We start from the raw sequence: 16,573 nt of genomic DNA, 5'->3' as shown, positions 1-16,573 counted from the left end.
TTTATCCATTCCAGCAGGAGAACTCAGGAGTACATGTAGTAATGATAACCTTTATCACATCACAGCCTACATTTATCATAAGTCTTTTACTGTCTCTCAAGCCCACTGCTCATTTCTTCTCTCCCCTCCTTCAGCTGGTATGACATGTTTTCTGGCTCGGATAGTGCAGCCCAACAGAGAGGCACAAAATCTTGCCAGAGTGCTCCTCGCTCAGGGCTCTTCTGCAGCCAACTGCCCGTCCACTCTGCAGGGAGGTGGAAAGATGCTTGGCACCCGCAGCTTCGAGTCTGAAAATGCTGCCGCATGTTGTACAAACGTACAGGAGTGCTGGTACAGACACAACAATTTCGGTGCTTATTAAAAGAACAGGATGTGGAGAACGAGCATAATGGGGAAAAACGGGCACAGTTCTGAACAATCAACATGATTTTCTGTCAGTGATGAGCTAGGACAAATGTGTGTCTGAACATGTCTGACTGTTGAGCATCCCTGAAAAGGCTGGGTCAGTCAAGAGAGACACAGAGCAAGTGAAAGGAAAGGAAGGAGAGAGAACAGGTTCTGATCAGGCTGTATGTATAATAAAAGCAGCATAAGTATAGGAAAGGGGAAGGCGGTGACTGTCCCAAGGGTGCTGCATCTTCATTAACCTCAAAAAGCCTTTCAAAACCCTTTGCAGAGGAAACATAGTAAAGGTTTTCTGTCCCATTTTTACCAAAGCACAAAATTCAGGATTGCACAAAGAAAAGTAGATGTGCAAAAATATGTGACTTTCAATGGAATCCTCATCAAATGTTAAAAAAGTGTCTCAGACGCAGCTTTATGACAGTGGAAATGATTGAACCAACCTGTTCACCTGGAGTCAAGACTTGTGCACAGTATTTAGCCACTGGCTAACTTTATTTGTAAAAAAAAATGAAGTCTTTGCTCTCATACATATTTTTTTAACACTTTCTTACAAATATTCTTTCCAAACATTGACAAAAGTACAGTGCTTGAACAGTGACTGTATATGCAGAAGTATATGCACAACATATTAGTTGTTCCGAATGCAACTGGTTTGTGTTATATTCAGTCCCCAGTGTAATGTGAGTCCATCAGTTTGACACAACAATGTCCTTCATCATTTTTATTTTTGGAATTTTCAAACAAATAATTTGAGTCTGTCATTCAGCATATGCCAAAGTACAAAAGACTTCCTGCTATTGTCAGCAAGCGACCATGGTGACAAATCTGTCCACAATCCCACGGCTGCTCTTTGGTTCTGAATGTAAACTGTAGAGGTCACTGATGTTTATATTAGCTGCCAAAAGCAATGTGTGCATTTTATCCTGAAGTTATGTTTGCTGCACATCTTAAGTGCTGCCTGTAAAACATGTTCTTGCTTTTTCAAGAAAAATACTCACTGCTGAGTAATAACTGTATAAGGTCCTCCCTAGCTTTCAGGCATCCAAGAATGATTGCTCATATGTCTCAGGGTGTCACAAAATAAGCTGCATTTGCTTTCCCTTAAGACTGCAAGATACTGCGCAGACTAACTGTAAACTGGAAATCTTTTTTTGAAGAGGAGAAGAACAAATATAAGTCAGCTGACTTTGACGACTTGCTATACAGTGATGGCTGCGGTAACTCTGTCCTATTTGGCTGTACATGAGCACACCCCCACATATACTTATATAAAGCTTTGGAATTGTGAATCTCTACAGCAATTTGCACTTAGTGAGCACAGGTGATGCATTATTCATACAAGCGGTCAAAGAATTAAAGAGTGAATGCAGCCTGCATACCGAGTTAAGTAATGCACACACACATACACACGGCGGTTTATGCTGCACATAACCTCTGTTTCAAGAGCAGTGGATGCAAATGTGCAGCAGCTGATTTCCTGTGTAGGGACAGATAAGTAGAGAGGCAGCATGTGAGCACCACTACACAAGCTACGAGGGACAAGCACATAGACATTACTGAAATGCATGAGTAGAGTCTAAATCCTACTTGATAATTCACTGACATTCACTGCTGGATTTAATTAGAGCTTGGACCCTTTTACTATCCGGGTGTGTGCTTGCAGCTGTATGTGTCTGTGTGTGAGGCAGTGTAAGGGAGAGTGAAAGAAAGTGTTGTAATTACCTCTAATTAGAGCCAAGAGATGGGCTGTGAACTGGAGTACAGGAGCATAATTGCCATGAGATGACCTCCCACCACTGTGCAGTGTGCAGCAGAGACCACCTTCTCCTCTGCAGCCAGTCACTTAGCAGTCACAACCCGCTACATAAACAATAAGGTTCACAATGCTCAGAAATGCAAGTAGCCACCCCTACATTTGTCAAACAATTCATCCAAACTTTATAATTTAATCAATTTCTGCATTACAGAGCTAACTGAGTCGATGTCTGTAAAAAAGCAGACCACTGAAGAGAAAGTCAATGATTCTTAAACACATAACAAGAATTTAATGAGGTTCAGAAAATAGCCTCATCTCTCATCTATTATTCCTTATCTTGCCATCAGCAGCTCCACACAGTCCACACATGGTCACAATGCAGAATGGCTCATTTCAGAATAATATATATTACATCACTGGTATTGATACGTTTGTGTATTCATCACTATATTGTTGCAACTGGTAAAGATGGAGCCTCAGACTTCGTTTCAGTGTGGGGCAAATTTAATATGGTAAGTAAAGTAAACTGTCCTGTCTTGCGGGCCTCGCCTTCAGAAGACATAGCTAGTGGTGACCAAAGAGTTCACAAACAGAGGTTTTGAAGGTTTGCCCAAAAACAATTAGAAAAGATGACAGAGCTGAAAAATGTTTTTCACTCAAAATATTCTTCCTTGTGAGTCTCAGGATTCAGATCCTCTCATAGACTCACATTACATAACAGAATGCATTTTACCAGGAGCTGTTCCAGAATCTTCCTGGTCCATATCTGCAGTCGCATTGGCACCCATCTGCAGTGAGGATGACTGCGACAGCTTGAATCTCAGGGACCATGTTTAGTAGTCTGATTGTGATCGAAGCCAGTGTGGCTTCAAACATATCACGTAAAGTAACCTTTGCACCTACAGTGGAAACCATCCCCTGTCCTCCAGTGTCTCACCAAAGTCAGGAGTCAAACTGTGAGATACATTCACACAACAGATATCAACTCTATCATCAAACGTCTGTCAGAACCACCAAGGACAATGAATGAAATGATAAAAAAAAAGAAAATGAAAAATGAAAAAACTCAACAAAGCAGTGACTGAAGACCTTTAACAGGGGTCTGTCTCTCCAAAAGGCTACTGGAGGCTGCAATGGCAATGGTTTCTGAAAATCCACCTGAATACTGGCCCCAGTCCATCCTTATGTCCACAGTTGCCAGGTTTTTATCAGCAGTTGGAAAAGTTGTAATCAAACCCTTCAGGTGGTGCATGATGGGAAGTTGCAATCACTAAATTAATATCTCCCCCTTTGTCACTGCTCTTCGCTTCCTTTAAGGGTCAGATTTGAGTCTCCGTTTTAGGCTAAAACATTTCTTTCTCTTTCAGTCATGCATTTGAGCACATTTTTTCAAAACTAGTAGTTTGACCACTATTTATCAAACAAACAACAGGAAATGTGAACTTCAGCTATAGAAACCATCATGCTGTGGGCTAATATCCACACAAGCAGCTCAAAACTAGAGCAGAAGCCATGGGATTTCCCAACCTATTAACCATTACTATATATAGTCTTCTGGCCTACTGTGGACAGGAGCTTGTTCATCTGAGAACGCCATGTCTAATGGCAGAAATAGATGTCATAGTTATTAGCCTATAGAGTGTAAGGTGGTGATTCAAATATAGACTGTGAATTTGAGGTCTTTGTTGGATTTAAAAGGCAAAATGCATTGTTCACTGAAGATATCAAATTTGGCAACTGGGGCAGTTCATGGCAGTAGCTTAACATCTCTCTCTTATTTCATAAAGACTCTTGCTTGAATCCTGGGGCATATAGATCAGTACAATACATCTAATTCTGGAGTTTTTTATTTCTTAATATGAGTGCTCTTAAATTATGGATGCAAACTCTTCCTTAAGTAAAGTTACTCTTTTACTATAGATCACTCCAAGTCTGCAAAGGCAAGAAAAGGCTTGTTGTGCGGTTTGGTTTGGCCATATACAGGATATGAACCTTCACGTTCTTTCCTGTCAAGAGTAATGGTATCTGTCTTAATGTATGTTGGCCTGCACTGCTGGCTGTAAAGAAGACACTTCAGAAATGGTTTGTTATAGGTGTTGATATAGTACGGGGTCAGAAACTGATGATCTTTCACTTGATGACCTCTTTTCAGAAAAATGCTGGCATGGCATGTTCTGAACAAAACATTACACGATAAACCCAACTCATTAATTCCCAATTTTAAAAACATGTTTGTATTGCCCCCCCATTTGATTCAAAATTAGGATAAAACCTTCATGACAACAGGACATATATGGGCATTCACTCTCAATGTAAAAATAATTTTCAATATACTTTCTACACAAGACATTAGATAGTTTATGATATTTGAAAGAAGCTTCTGCAGACATTTTAGAGAGTCAGACCTAAATTGCTGCCATGCCCTTTTTGAACCATTAATTAAAATTTCAGAGGAGGAGAAGAGGAGTGGATGAATTATTTCAAAACCGAAACGGTTCTGCCAAGTATATGACTTGCCTTGACTCTCAGACACCACACCCGGCAGGATGATTTGAACTGTTTAGAGTTGTGTATGTTTGTGGTGCAGTGTGCTGAGAACAAAAAGCATCTGAACCTAGATGAATATCAAATGCCAAATATAATCTGAATAAGGTGTTTATTTGGTGGTTTTTTTTCAAGATTCAATCCTGTCTGTCTTTCTGTCAGTCTGTCCTGGCCTCTTCCAGCTGATGCTTTGATTAAAACTCACATTAGTTTGAATATTGTCTGTTAGGAATTATAAATAATGGTTACCTTGGGGATGTATGACTAAGTACACAGAATCAAAGAGAAATAACAGACTGTGATACAAGCAGCTGACATTATCTGAGGAACACTGAGGTTGTATTTTCGCGGCACGTGAACCCAAGTAGTACATACATTTACCCAAAATAGGTTATTAGTACGCCACATAATCATATTTTATCAGTCATCATCAGTGCAAACTGAATGAGACCTGTTGCCAGGTAGACAGGTTTCAACTGAGTCCAACTACACCCGGGGGTTTTCTACATGTTACGTAAGCCCACGCCTTTTCATGAACTCAGAAGCTTGTCATTCTGCCTTCCTCTGTGACTGAAAGGAAAGCAAGGCGGGGATCAAGCTAACATAAAGGTCAAAGTGAAAACGTTTGAATTGTGCAAGAAAAGGAACAGCCTTTCAAATAACATTTGAAGCAGGTGACTGATCACAAACAAGATTTCAAGTGCCCTTAATATTTTCCCAGAATTACATGCTATCTGACATTTGAGCTACTGTAAAACTGTGCCCTGAATGAGTCAGTGCCACACACAAAGGTCTAATTAAGTCGCTTAAAGTCAGTTAAGACACTGTGATATATAATTTGCTTAATACACATACAGGGTACATCAGTTGCATTCTATTGGCAGTAAACAAACACAAAGGACAGCATATGTGTGGTGATATTCTGTAATTCCCCGTCAAAACTCTCCTGAAAAGACCAAGAGTGTTGTTCATGTTAAAATTTCTGTTCTTCTCCTGAGCACTTTAAAGTGCCCTTAACACTGCATGTATTATGCCCAGCCCAGGTCTATCCTTAGCTCTGACTCTGGGATAACTTTTTTTGGTCCTTTTCACACACACACATTGTTAACCCGAGGCCAGGGATATGCATTTCACATTGCATCTCAGCCCTGGGTTAAGCGATGATTGAAACACACCACTAACATTTGCATTTGAGAATCACAACTTGCTTCTGTGGTTACTTTAGCCCCATTTCACACTGGCATCTTTTAACCCAGTGCTTTGTTAAGTTTCAGGGAATAACCCTGCAAACATGGGGACAACCCTGCTGCAGTGCAGGGCCAGCAAGCCCTCAACTAAAGTTGGGGTTATCCCAATTTGGATTGTGTCGTTGTGGAAGCTCTCTTAGCCTGTGACTAAGGAGGTGTTTTGTGCTGTGTTTACTCCTGGGCTAGGCGCAGTGAAAAAAGTCTTCAAGGAGTTTTTGTCTTTGGCATTAATTTTATGAAACACCAGCATTCTGAACAGTATAATCTGTTTAGGTCTGTTGTCATAGAATTGAAATGTAAAATGTTCTAGTGTCTAGAGAACCAAATCCATAGCTGAAAATAATACCCCACAAATGTATTTCTGTTTGAAAGGCATTTTACAGAAACCAGTTGTTAAATTTAAGAAAAACAACTGAGCTACACTTGCGGGCCATTTATTCAGAAAGATTTAGTTATAAGATTTAAGAGGCTTGTGGCTGACAGTCACAGACAGGATATGGAAGTTGCAAAGTACTGACACTGAGAGGAAAATACAGAACAAGTCCACCTCATCTTTAACTAGTACTCAACAATACTCAGTAGAGTAGCACATGTAGATGTACGTTTCTTGTCCCTGTGAAAAGTAACTTAAGTTGAACATGTAACTTTCACCTGCACATAACTGGATTAAAGTCACTGAGGGCTGTGGTGACAATTTGGGAAGGGGCTCAACATATTGCATATGCTTGACACCTCTAAGTTTTTAAGTCTCCAGCTATTGCTTTGTGTTGTTTTTTTTGTTTGTTCTTTGTTTTCTTTTTGTTTTGTTTTTTTTTACAGATCTCCTGAAAGAACCAAAATGTATAAGTTCATCTCTCAATACTTTCTGACAACTGAGGTCCAAGTAATTTACATCAGGCTTTGGCAGTGACAGATCACAATACTTGTGAAGGAGATCGATTCGTTGTTGGTTTATGTATTTTCATTGACTTTCTGGACAAAAAGAAAAATATGAAATATCACCCAATAATATTTGAATAAAAACTTCAGAAAGATACATATCAAACTAATGGGAACGAGTGCCACACCCGCCTGCTATAGTGCCTACAGCGTGTGGAAGCAGGGAGTGATTGGACGAGTATCACCATGGCAATGAGATGACGTCTTCATCCCTTGCTCTAATTGGAGGAAACCCCGTGGCCCCAACCTCTGCAGCGTTTCGGTCTGCCAAACTATCCTTGAAGACCCGCCTCTTGTCCGCGCGCTAAACACCTATTGGCATACACCTCTGCATCTTCATGCCGATCTATCAAGGTTACGATTTCTGATTGGAGAGCCGATGTCCAGATGAAACGCCCTATTTTAGCATGTTCAGTTGTATTTTCGCTGCTACTGCCGTTCTTTGCCTTTCGGACCAACCCCTCGATACGGATCAATTTGAGCACCAAATTTGGACCTCAGTAGGTAAGAAACAATTACCATTTATGTTATTATTTTGTCTTTGAATGTAAGTCAGTCGGATGATCAATAAACTGACAAATTGCTGTCCAATCTTTCGTACGGGTAACAGTAGTATATTTTATTGAAAGGAGTGGTCGACGAAGCTAGCGCCCGCTAGCTTTTTCTAACTTACTAGCTAACCGCTGTTTGCTCCAGACAGCTTTGTGGCGGGTTGCCGTGCGAAACAGACTTAGTAGCAGATCTCTGTCCCCGATGTTCGCAGTCATCCTCAGCTTAGAAATCGTTCATAGCGAAATACTTTGTTCGTTGTTTTACACGGCAAGAAATTCTTTAATTTAACGACTGTGAAAGCGAGCTGATAACTTTGTAATAGGGTGTAATATACGATATAGTGCTTAAAACGCATTTTCCTCCGTTCTAATAATTTTGTTAAATGCTGTTACGTATCATTTGTTAGTATCACTTGTCAGCGCATACCAGGCGGATACGTGTTCTTTCGTGTCATACATACTTTGCCCTCAAATTCCATTTAGTCTTATCGATCGCTACTAATTTTCTGAACTCTTTTTCGCAGCTTGCAACGTTACTGTGGGAATAACATCGTCGATCCCTTCCTGCATCCATTCTTCATAATTACAGCGACTGACTGTCACATACTCCTGGATTTCTGAATTCTTAGTCCCAAAAAATATAGAAACTATGGAAAAAGCAGATCTTATTCATAGGGCCAAGCTGGCGGAGCAGGCTGAGCGCTACGACGACATGGCAGATACCATGAAGGAGGTTACAGAGATGGGACAAGAGCTGACAAACGAGGAGAGGAACCTGCTGTCCGTCGCTTACAAAAACGTGGTTGGGGCGAGGCGGTCCGCCTGGAGGGTGATGTCCAGTATCGCCATGAAGACCGAAGCGGGGAACGAGAAGAAGCAGAAGATGGTCAAGGAGTATCGGGAGCAGGTGGAGAAGGAGCTGGAAGACATCTGCGAAAACGTTTTGGTAACGTGTACAATTTTTTACCTTGATTCTAAATCTATGGCATGGATTCATTTAACCTCTTTGAGAGAAGCGCATCTTCCTGAAAAAAAATCCCTCAAAATACAGTTATATTGTTTTACTGCGTCATTATAATTTAACCAAGTTCAGCTGATGATGCTTGTAACTGTAAAATGGTTTCCTCAGTACTCCTCACCCTTTCGTCTTAAGGCAAGTAGTGAATGACTGGAGTGTCCTTGTAGCCCAGCTATTTAGGGACCCACAAAAATGGTGGAAGAAACTACATTTGCTCAACTTAAAGGTTCATATGTCTGCACTGAATTTTTCATTTCTGTCTGACTTTATGACACATCTGCAATCATAAAATTTACTGTGATACATCATCATTTTTTCCAATAATGTATGTCAAATGGCATCTGCCCTGTTTCCTGTGAGCTCCTCTTTTGTTTAAATATGGCCGCTACAGCCAGAGAGGACAAGGAAGTATTATGTAGTCCTCCCACTGTTCCTGCCTTTTGGGAATCTGAATATAGAACAATAGGCTTGAAACACTGTGAGGGTGTGAACTGACAAAAGGTTGTAGTGACTACACCAGCAAGGTGTGTCTGAATGAATAAAAACTATGGAAAGATTTGCAGTATACTTTATTCTGTTAAGCTGTGTTGAGTTCTGTATACATGCAGTCCCATCTGGCTGAGATAAGCCTAATGTGATTGGCCAAGTGCAAGAATTTACATGCATAAATGACTCTTACTCCCACTGGATCCCATTTATACAGACCACTTTCACCTCTTGTTTAATCCAATGCAACAGCATGGATTGCTGCTGTACATTATTTCTAGCCTGCCTTGATAATGGACTCGGAGAGATCTGGGTGGAAGCTTAGCAGTAAGATTGAGATAATTTCTCTGAGCTGCCTTTAAAGTCCTAAAAAATGCATGGCAAAGCTGCAGAGACCATTTATTTTCTACCAGCTTTCCATGTGTGTTCATATGCACTTGCACATATGTGACTCAGCTTTAAGTGTCTCTGCTCGTGAGTGTTGACTGAAGGTTTGTCAGCAGAGGAGGGTGTGCCAGTCCTCATGTCTTAACTTGTCTGCAGAAGCCTGGCAGATTACTTACACACAATGGCAGAAGCACATAGACCACAGTAGGCAAGTAAGCTTCTTGTGTTCCTGTCTGCCTTGATTTCCTGTAAAGTAGACTGTGAAACCAGATGGACATGCATCTCACCTGAAAACAGTACTCAGTTGAAAGGGAGCAGAGGCTCTGGGATGTTTTGGAGTCTAGTTCCCACACAGGATGCAAATGTAGTGCTTCTGTTGTAGACCAAACCTGAGTTGCAAACTCCACACCTTTCAGTGAGATTTGAGTCCAAAATGGGTCACTTTCGAAAACATGTGATTACAACATATGCATATTTTGTGTTCATTTTAGTTTACATGCTTTGTGGACTGGAAGAATGGAAGACTTAATAGTTGTTATTTACCTACTATTAAGTCATTTTCCAGCATACTTCCTGTCATTTTGTTATGTCAATGTACAGGCTTTAGGGATGAGGTGGTTTCTGTAACACTGTATAGCCTCTTGGTAAGGGTTGTCAGTAGGTTTTAGGCGTTAGCAAGCATTTCCATTATGAGTGAATGGTTAATCCGCTCTCTAAATCTGTTAACTCGAGCATAAGCCACTGTTTCACTGACACAGATTAGCTTTGGTAATCTTACCATGTGCATTGAAAAACGGATGACTTGGCCTAGACAGTAAACAGGATATGATTTGTAACTCTTGTTATATAGTACTTAGTTCACTACAATAAACTGTAGCTTTTATAAAGAATAATCTCTAAAAGCTAAACTTTACCTGTTTAGTGGGAAAGCACATATTGAGTATTGCTATTTTTTTTTTAATATCACTGTCCTGCTGTATATTTTGTAAGCTCAAAACTTTAGGGTGATCTTATTGAAGGGTATTGATATTGGTCTTATATCAGAACTATATAGACTAGATAGAGACAGACCCTGAACATGCCAGCCAAAAGACATGCACATGCTGCAAGCACAGTCCTTTTTTGAAGTCTGTAGTTTCAGGTAACAAATGGCAGCATGACACAACACACACAGCATGTGGTCAGGTTCAGTTGACTTTATTGGTCCCAGTAGGTACATTTGAGTTGGAATAGTAGAAGTCAAGGCATGCGTCTTGAAACACATTTCACAAACATTACTAAAGTACTCAAGGCTCCACTAATCAGTACTTTAGACCGCAATAACAATAAATAATAGACAAAATAACCACTATAATATATAAGGTTTAATTCCCGGTAAAAACAAAATAAAATAATATAAATAGTCATTGCTTCTGTAGCCTCTGTGCAGATATTAATGACTTATTCATTTGAATGATGGCCGATGCAGTAAAGCTATTTTTTAAATATTTTATTATAAATTTTATATTTTTTGTTCTTTACTATGACTGTAAACCTCAGTCTAGAGGGAAGACAAATCGAGGTAGCTATTTGCTGTGACTGTCTGGTGTACAGGGATGTTGGTTTAAGCTGTGACTCACCAGCTTACTAGACCATTTAACAATTGTCTGTTGCTCTAGACTTTGCTAATGGAACAACTCATTACTGAGTACATTTCAGTAGGGAATTAAGAATGATGCCAGGTCTGTTTAAAAATCATTAGTAAGACCTCAAACTTTGCTATACAGTGCTGATGTGGGAGAGTGCCTAGTGAAAGAGTGTGGAATCTGGGGCAGAAGGCAGTTGGGGACACACTAGAGGCCTAGCCTGGTTGTTGATCATTTTTAGCAACTTCAGATGAAACTGAACAAAATTTTGTTCTAAATGGCGGTGGATGAGTACATATATTTGAGTAGAGGTGCACGGATTGCAATTTTCTTGGCTGATTTTCATTTATTTATTTTTTTTTTTGAGTGTGACCTGTGGATTCTGGTTTTTCTGCAATCAAAATTTTTACTATCTAAACTAAATTATTGAACTTTACAATTTCCTCTTAAAAAAGCAACTGGAAAGGGCTATTAATAACTGAAAATGAGCTGTACATACAACTTAATCTGACATATTTTATGGATGCAACAGATTTATATAACAAAACAAATGCCAGTTACTTATATAAATTTGCAGTATGCTTATAAATTCAACAGGGCTGAGGTAATTTATTTATAACCTTTCTCTGCTTAGTTTCCGAACTGTGGTCAGGAAGCAGGGGAGATTTAACTTCTGCTTCTGGTTTAACACCTTCACTTTACAAACTGGTTACACAGCACAAGGGAGTACTGCTTCGTCTTGAGATGTTAAAGCATTCATTTAACGACTGACTGTGGCTTGCACCGGATGTTTACAGTCAACTCAAACTTAAGGCTAACTCTGCGTACACTTCTGTTTAGCTGCACACATGCCATCACTTGCCGCTCGCTTTCTCACTCTCACTTCACCACTCATTCACATATGTACTGCGCTATTTCTTATAGGAGCTGAACTACTCTGACAACACTGTTCTCAGCTGTGGGGAACGGCTGATCGCCCAGGCAAAAAATGCCATTTTCATCATAATTTCTTTGGTCTTTTCACTGCTCATACCAAGGAAAGATAGGAGAGGCTGCTGGCTTGTACCTCTCACTGAGCTTTAGCTAGCTTTAGCCTAAGCCAATTTTCCTTTGCTATCTTGTTCAAACTGGGCATGTTCAGCTGGGTGATGGTGTTTTGATTGTCTGCTTAGGTTTGTTGATCTGAATGTCTTCATGGTAATTCCCCACGGTTTATTTTGGCCTTAGATTACAAATTGCGAGCTTTGTGTTTTCTTCATTCGCAGTGAAGATCTCGTTAGCGTGCAGCTGTGATATTATTGCCTGTGCCACTGTGTATATGATATGTGGCACACACATGAAATGGACCAGCTTGGAATGTGCGTGAGTTTGGGAGAATGAGCGGCCGGTCTCCAATTCAGTTGATTGGTGCTTCTCTACATTTGACTCTTGATGGAGCAGAACCATACCCATTAGTAATGAAGCTGAGCAGCTATAAAGCGCGAAGGGGGTAATGCTTCTGGTAGTTGGAGCTAATGGGACACCGGTGATGGGTGAGCCCCAGCTATGTTTAGTTGATGTACCATGCTGTGTGTGTGTGTGTTTGTTCTTGCACCTTAATGCCCACTTGGGCACGATTATTGACTATTCTGTCAATATAGCCTGACTGTTGTTTCAGTGAATGATTGTGTGAATGCTTCAGATTTGGGTCCTCCTCTGATCTATTCTACTTGTATATTGGTTGATTGTTGTGAATGCATACTGTTCATTAACTCAGTGCATCTTACTGAATTCATCTTACATTTTCTCTCTTCACAGCAACTGCTGGATAATCATTTAATTCCAAACTCCACAAATTCTGAGAGCAAAGTCTTCTATCTAAAGATGAAGGGGGACTACTACAGATACCTTGCTGAGGTTGCTGTTGATGACAAAAGACAAAGTGAGTTTATAGTTGTACTTTTTTGTACTGGTTGTACTTGAAGAAACACCTTCATGTTAAGTTTTAAGTGAATATCTATCTGTTGCTACTTTGCTCCCTGCTGATATGGGGAGTCTTTAAGGTGTCATTTTCATTTGTGTATAAAAACTAAAACAACACCACCCCCTTTAAAGAGGTACTAAACCCTTAAACCACTTTCTTTCTGTTGAAATTCAATTTAAATAGATATTTAGTAGTGTGGTAGTACTGAAAGGGTTGAAAGGTCCTCCAGCCCCCCAGGAAAAATAAAGTGAATATAGTAATTTTCTAGTTTCCCACCTTCACTTGATGTTTTTTATCCCATATTAATCCCCTTAACTAAAAGGAATTGATGTGCTGATACAGAATTTTTTCCTCTCTCTGGTTAGTTATCAGGGTGTGTCTCCTAACACTAATATTTGTTGTGAGCTGTCATTCAAAAGTTATTTGTTTTAATTAGTGTCTACAATGCTCTAGTTCCCAAGAGACTTGTTAAGGAAACTAACAACTTCTAAAAAACTGAACATTGAATTACCACCACTACCTGTGTTGACTTGTTACTGAGTCAAATGAATTTCTGACATTCCCAGTATTTCATTTAAATGTCCTTTTTTAAATGGCTTCCAAGTTGGATGAAACATCTTCGTAATGTATTCAACATAATTTAAACATCTTAAACAAAAACAAACTGTGTGCTGCGGTCCTGACCAGGACTCCCTTGAAAAGAAGTTTTTGAATCTCAGGGGGAATACTTCAGGTTAAATTAAAACAAAATTAAAACCTGACTTCGCATTATTGCATTATTCTCAGTACTTTCTGATGTCTCCACTTTGTCTGTGTCTCTCAATCCCAAGGATGAGTCTTGCCGACAGTCAGATGCTGTGTTCCTTGGCTTGTTCATAAGATTTCTTTACAATATGAATCTCACCAGTCTTGCACTTTAAATGAATGGCTCAACATTTTGGAAAATACACCTATTTACTTTGTTGCTGGATAAGAAGATGGTCACCATTCTCACATTTATACAGTAAACATGATGTTTGGGCCAGCCACTGATGAGATTAGCATAACACAAAGACTTGAAACGGAGAAACTGCTACTTTGTCTCTGTCCAAAATTAACAAAATCTGTCATCCAACACTGCTAAAGCTCTCTAATTAAAATACTATATCTCTCTGTTTAATCTGTGTAAAAATATTTTACTGGCAGTTATGTGTCAGACTTTTTCTTGGCCAGGAGCAGTCTCTGCTGTTTGCTTTGCAACTGCTGCAACACCTGTGGGGAATAGTCTGGCATTAAACTGCTTGTAAAACCACAGACTTTTTTTTTATTCCACACTTGGGTTTTGCACAGTCAAATTATTGCTTTTAGCGTTTTGTAGCTGGAGACATGCTTGGATAGATTTTGGTAAAGTTAAAGATTATATTGCTTTAATTGAACTTGGCACCCTTATCACTTCTCTCAACCCTGACATCTGCATACGTTAACTATTTTATTCAGTTTGAACTCCTTTCTCTGTCTCCAGAGACCATTCTCAAGTCACAGGAAGCATACCAGGAAGCATCTAACATCAGCAATAGTGAGATGGAGTCCACACATCCCATCCGCTTGGGCTTGGCACTTAACTTCTCCGTCTTCTTCTACGAGATCCTGAATTCCCCAGAAAAAGCCTGTGAATTGGCTAAAAAGGTCTGGAGACTGTCTTATAAGAATCTGTCACTTTCTTTTGTCCTCAGTTGTACTATGTTACAAGTGTTAACACTTTCATTTTTGCTTTCAGGCTTTTGATGATGCCATTGCAGAGCTGGACCAGCTAAGTGAAGAGTCCTACAAAGACAGCACTCTCATCATGCAGCTCCTCAGAGACAACCTGACAGTAAGTGTTCCACTCTCTCATATCACAAAAAGTGTTATGTTAATAATAGTGTTACATTTGCCTCCCTCAATGTCAAACACAAAGAACTGCAAATAATTACGAATGTTAGCTCTGTGGCCAAACTTCAAAAACTCAGGGCCAAAAAAAGTAATTGAATGAAAGGTACATGATGAAGTCTAATGAATAGAGGTTTTTTGCATGAATTCTTCAAGAAAATCTGTGACTTGAACTGGGAAAACTTTTGAGTTCTGTGTGAGTCAGCAGGGAATGACTCACTTGTAGAATTAAACCCAAGAAAATCTACTGACTGCAGTGAACTCAATTGTGGGAACCCCGCCCACTGAAAGTCAGTAGCAATACAATTGAACTATTACTCAACCCTACTGTATATATTACTTTACTGTATATAATATTGTTTTGGATTTTCACAGTTAATTTTGACAGCCAACATTATACAAACTTTGCATGTATGCTGTGCCCCAGCGTGTTGTGTTAGGAACGTAAAAAAGAAAGAACCTGACAAATAGTACTTCTTTTAAAAAAGAGGTGTTGTATTTGCAGCTGTTGAAATTTCTGCACAATGTAATGCTAATAATTAATATTGTGCTTTAACTGCTAAAGCACATTGACATCTGCAAGAAGGAAAGGGAAGAAACTGACTTTAGTTAACACTGTAAGTTTCAAAATTTAAAAATGATGTAATCTGGATATCTCTTTCTCTCCTTCAGTTATGGACATCAGACAATGCTGCTGAGGAGGGCGATGGTGGAGAAGGAGGAGATGGCGGCGAGAATGAGAACTAATAACACAAGCCCTCAATGTTGGGTCATCTCCAAAAACAAAAGGAAAAAAAAAAACTTTTTACACATCCTTCATTCCTTATTGCTCCTCTCAAACATTCTACCAATGAAACCCATTGCTGAAAAGAGTTGTGTGAGAAAATTAAAAAAAAAAAAAAGAAAAGAAAATCATGTTTTTCACAATTCAGATCTGGACAACAACCAGTGAAAAGAGAAACTCTCCATTCCTTTGATTTGTATTCGTCCTGGCCTTCCCATTTGTGCAGTTTCAGCTGTAGAAAAGTGATTAATAGCTTGATAAGGTATCAGACTCCTAGCTCACTTTAGAAGCAGAAAAAGTTACTCACTTTGTTGAACAACTGGAAACTTAAAAGCCCATCAGTTGACAGTTTTTTTCTCTAGCAAATGTTAGATATAAAAAACATAGTTTCCCCATACTGTTTTTAAAAGTGATGGTCTCCTCACAGTTACGTGGTACGGTTACAGCAACTTAACACAGATTCAACTTTCATACTGCAGGGAAAGCTAGTGCACTTTTCATGCTGGCGACAAATACTTCAATACAGCCAAGTAGTGCCAATTGGTTAAATCCTCACTTTCTGCCCTGGTTATGATGCCATTGTTTCACTGAAGCATGCCTGTTTGGGATAGGGAATGGGGCTTGTCTGACCAGATGCGGGGACCTTTTTAATGGGAAGACAATTCTGTCGTGCATGTCTCTTGAGATATTACACTGGAATGGGGACAAATGCTGTAACACACACACACGCATACACATACACACACATGTCCAAGTGTCAAGTTTGGTCATTTTCAGTGCAGATTTGTATACATCCTACCGAAGGATGATTTGTTAGTCTGTCCGGTGATTGTCATTAGAAATTTGGACCACTGTTGTTTTGCTATTCATTCAATTGTAGTCCCCAAAAGCCTTGTGAAACTGTTCAAATCCCTATGTATCAGCTATGTTAACATGAATAAAACATTTTATAAACCAAGT

The 16,573-nt window shown here is 39.6% G+C and overlaps 1 protein-coding gene across 1 annotated transcript; it reads left to right on the top strand.

The window, feature by feature from the left end:
* Positions 1 to 7,248: 7,248 nt before the first annotated feature.
* On the top strand, positions 7,249 to 16,571 carry LOC124071458 (14-3-3-like protein). The gene is made up of 6 exons (XM_046412023.1): positions 7,249 to 7,395; positions 7,967 to 8,388; positions 12,756 to 12,879; positions 14,423 to 14,586; positions 14,678 to 14,773; positions 15,502 to 16,571. The coding sequence occupies exons 2-6, from the start codon at positions 8,092 to 8,094 to the stop codon at positions 15,574 to 15,576; spliced, it is 756 nt and encodes a 251-aa protein (XP_046267979.1). The 5' UTR covers positions 7,249 to 7,395; positions 7,967 to 8,091; the 3' UTR covers positions 15,577 to 16,571.
* Positions 16,572 to 16,573: the final 2 nt, after the last annotated feature.

Source organism: Scatophagus argus, chromosome 15 (assembly GCF_020382885.2).
Source record: "Scatophagus argus isolate fScaArg1 chromosome 15, fScaArg1.pri, whole genome shotgun sequence".
Taxonomy (NCBI): Eukaryota; Metazoa; Chordata; class Actinopteri; family Scatophagidae; genus Scatophagus; species Scatophagus argus.
This window is presented reverse-complemented; position numbering and strand designations above follow the sequence as displayed.

What these genes read in the sequence shown, in the direction of transcription:
- LOC124071458 (XM_046412023.1), top strand. Translation starts at nt 8,092, where the DNA reads ATGGAAAAAGCAGATCTTATTCATAGGGCCAAGCTGGCGGAGCAGGCT. An exon ending in CCTGTGAATTGGCTAAAAAG is followed by an intron (nt 14,587 to 14,677) that starts GTCTGGAGACTG and finishes TTTTGCTTTCAG; the next exon opens with GCTTTTGATGATGCCATTGC. An exon ending in TCCTCAGAGACAACCTGACA is followed by an intron (nt 14,774 to 15,501) that starts GTAAGTGTTCCA and finishes TCTCTCCTTCAG; the next exon opens with TTATGGACATCAGACAATGC.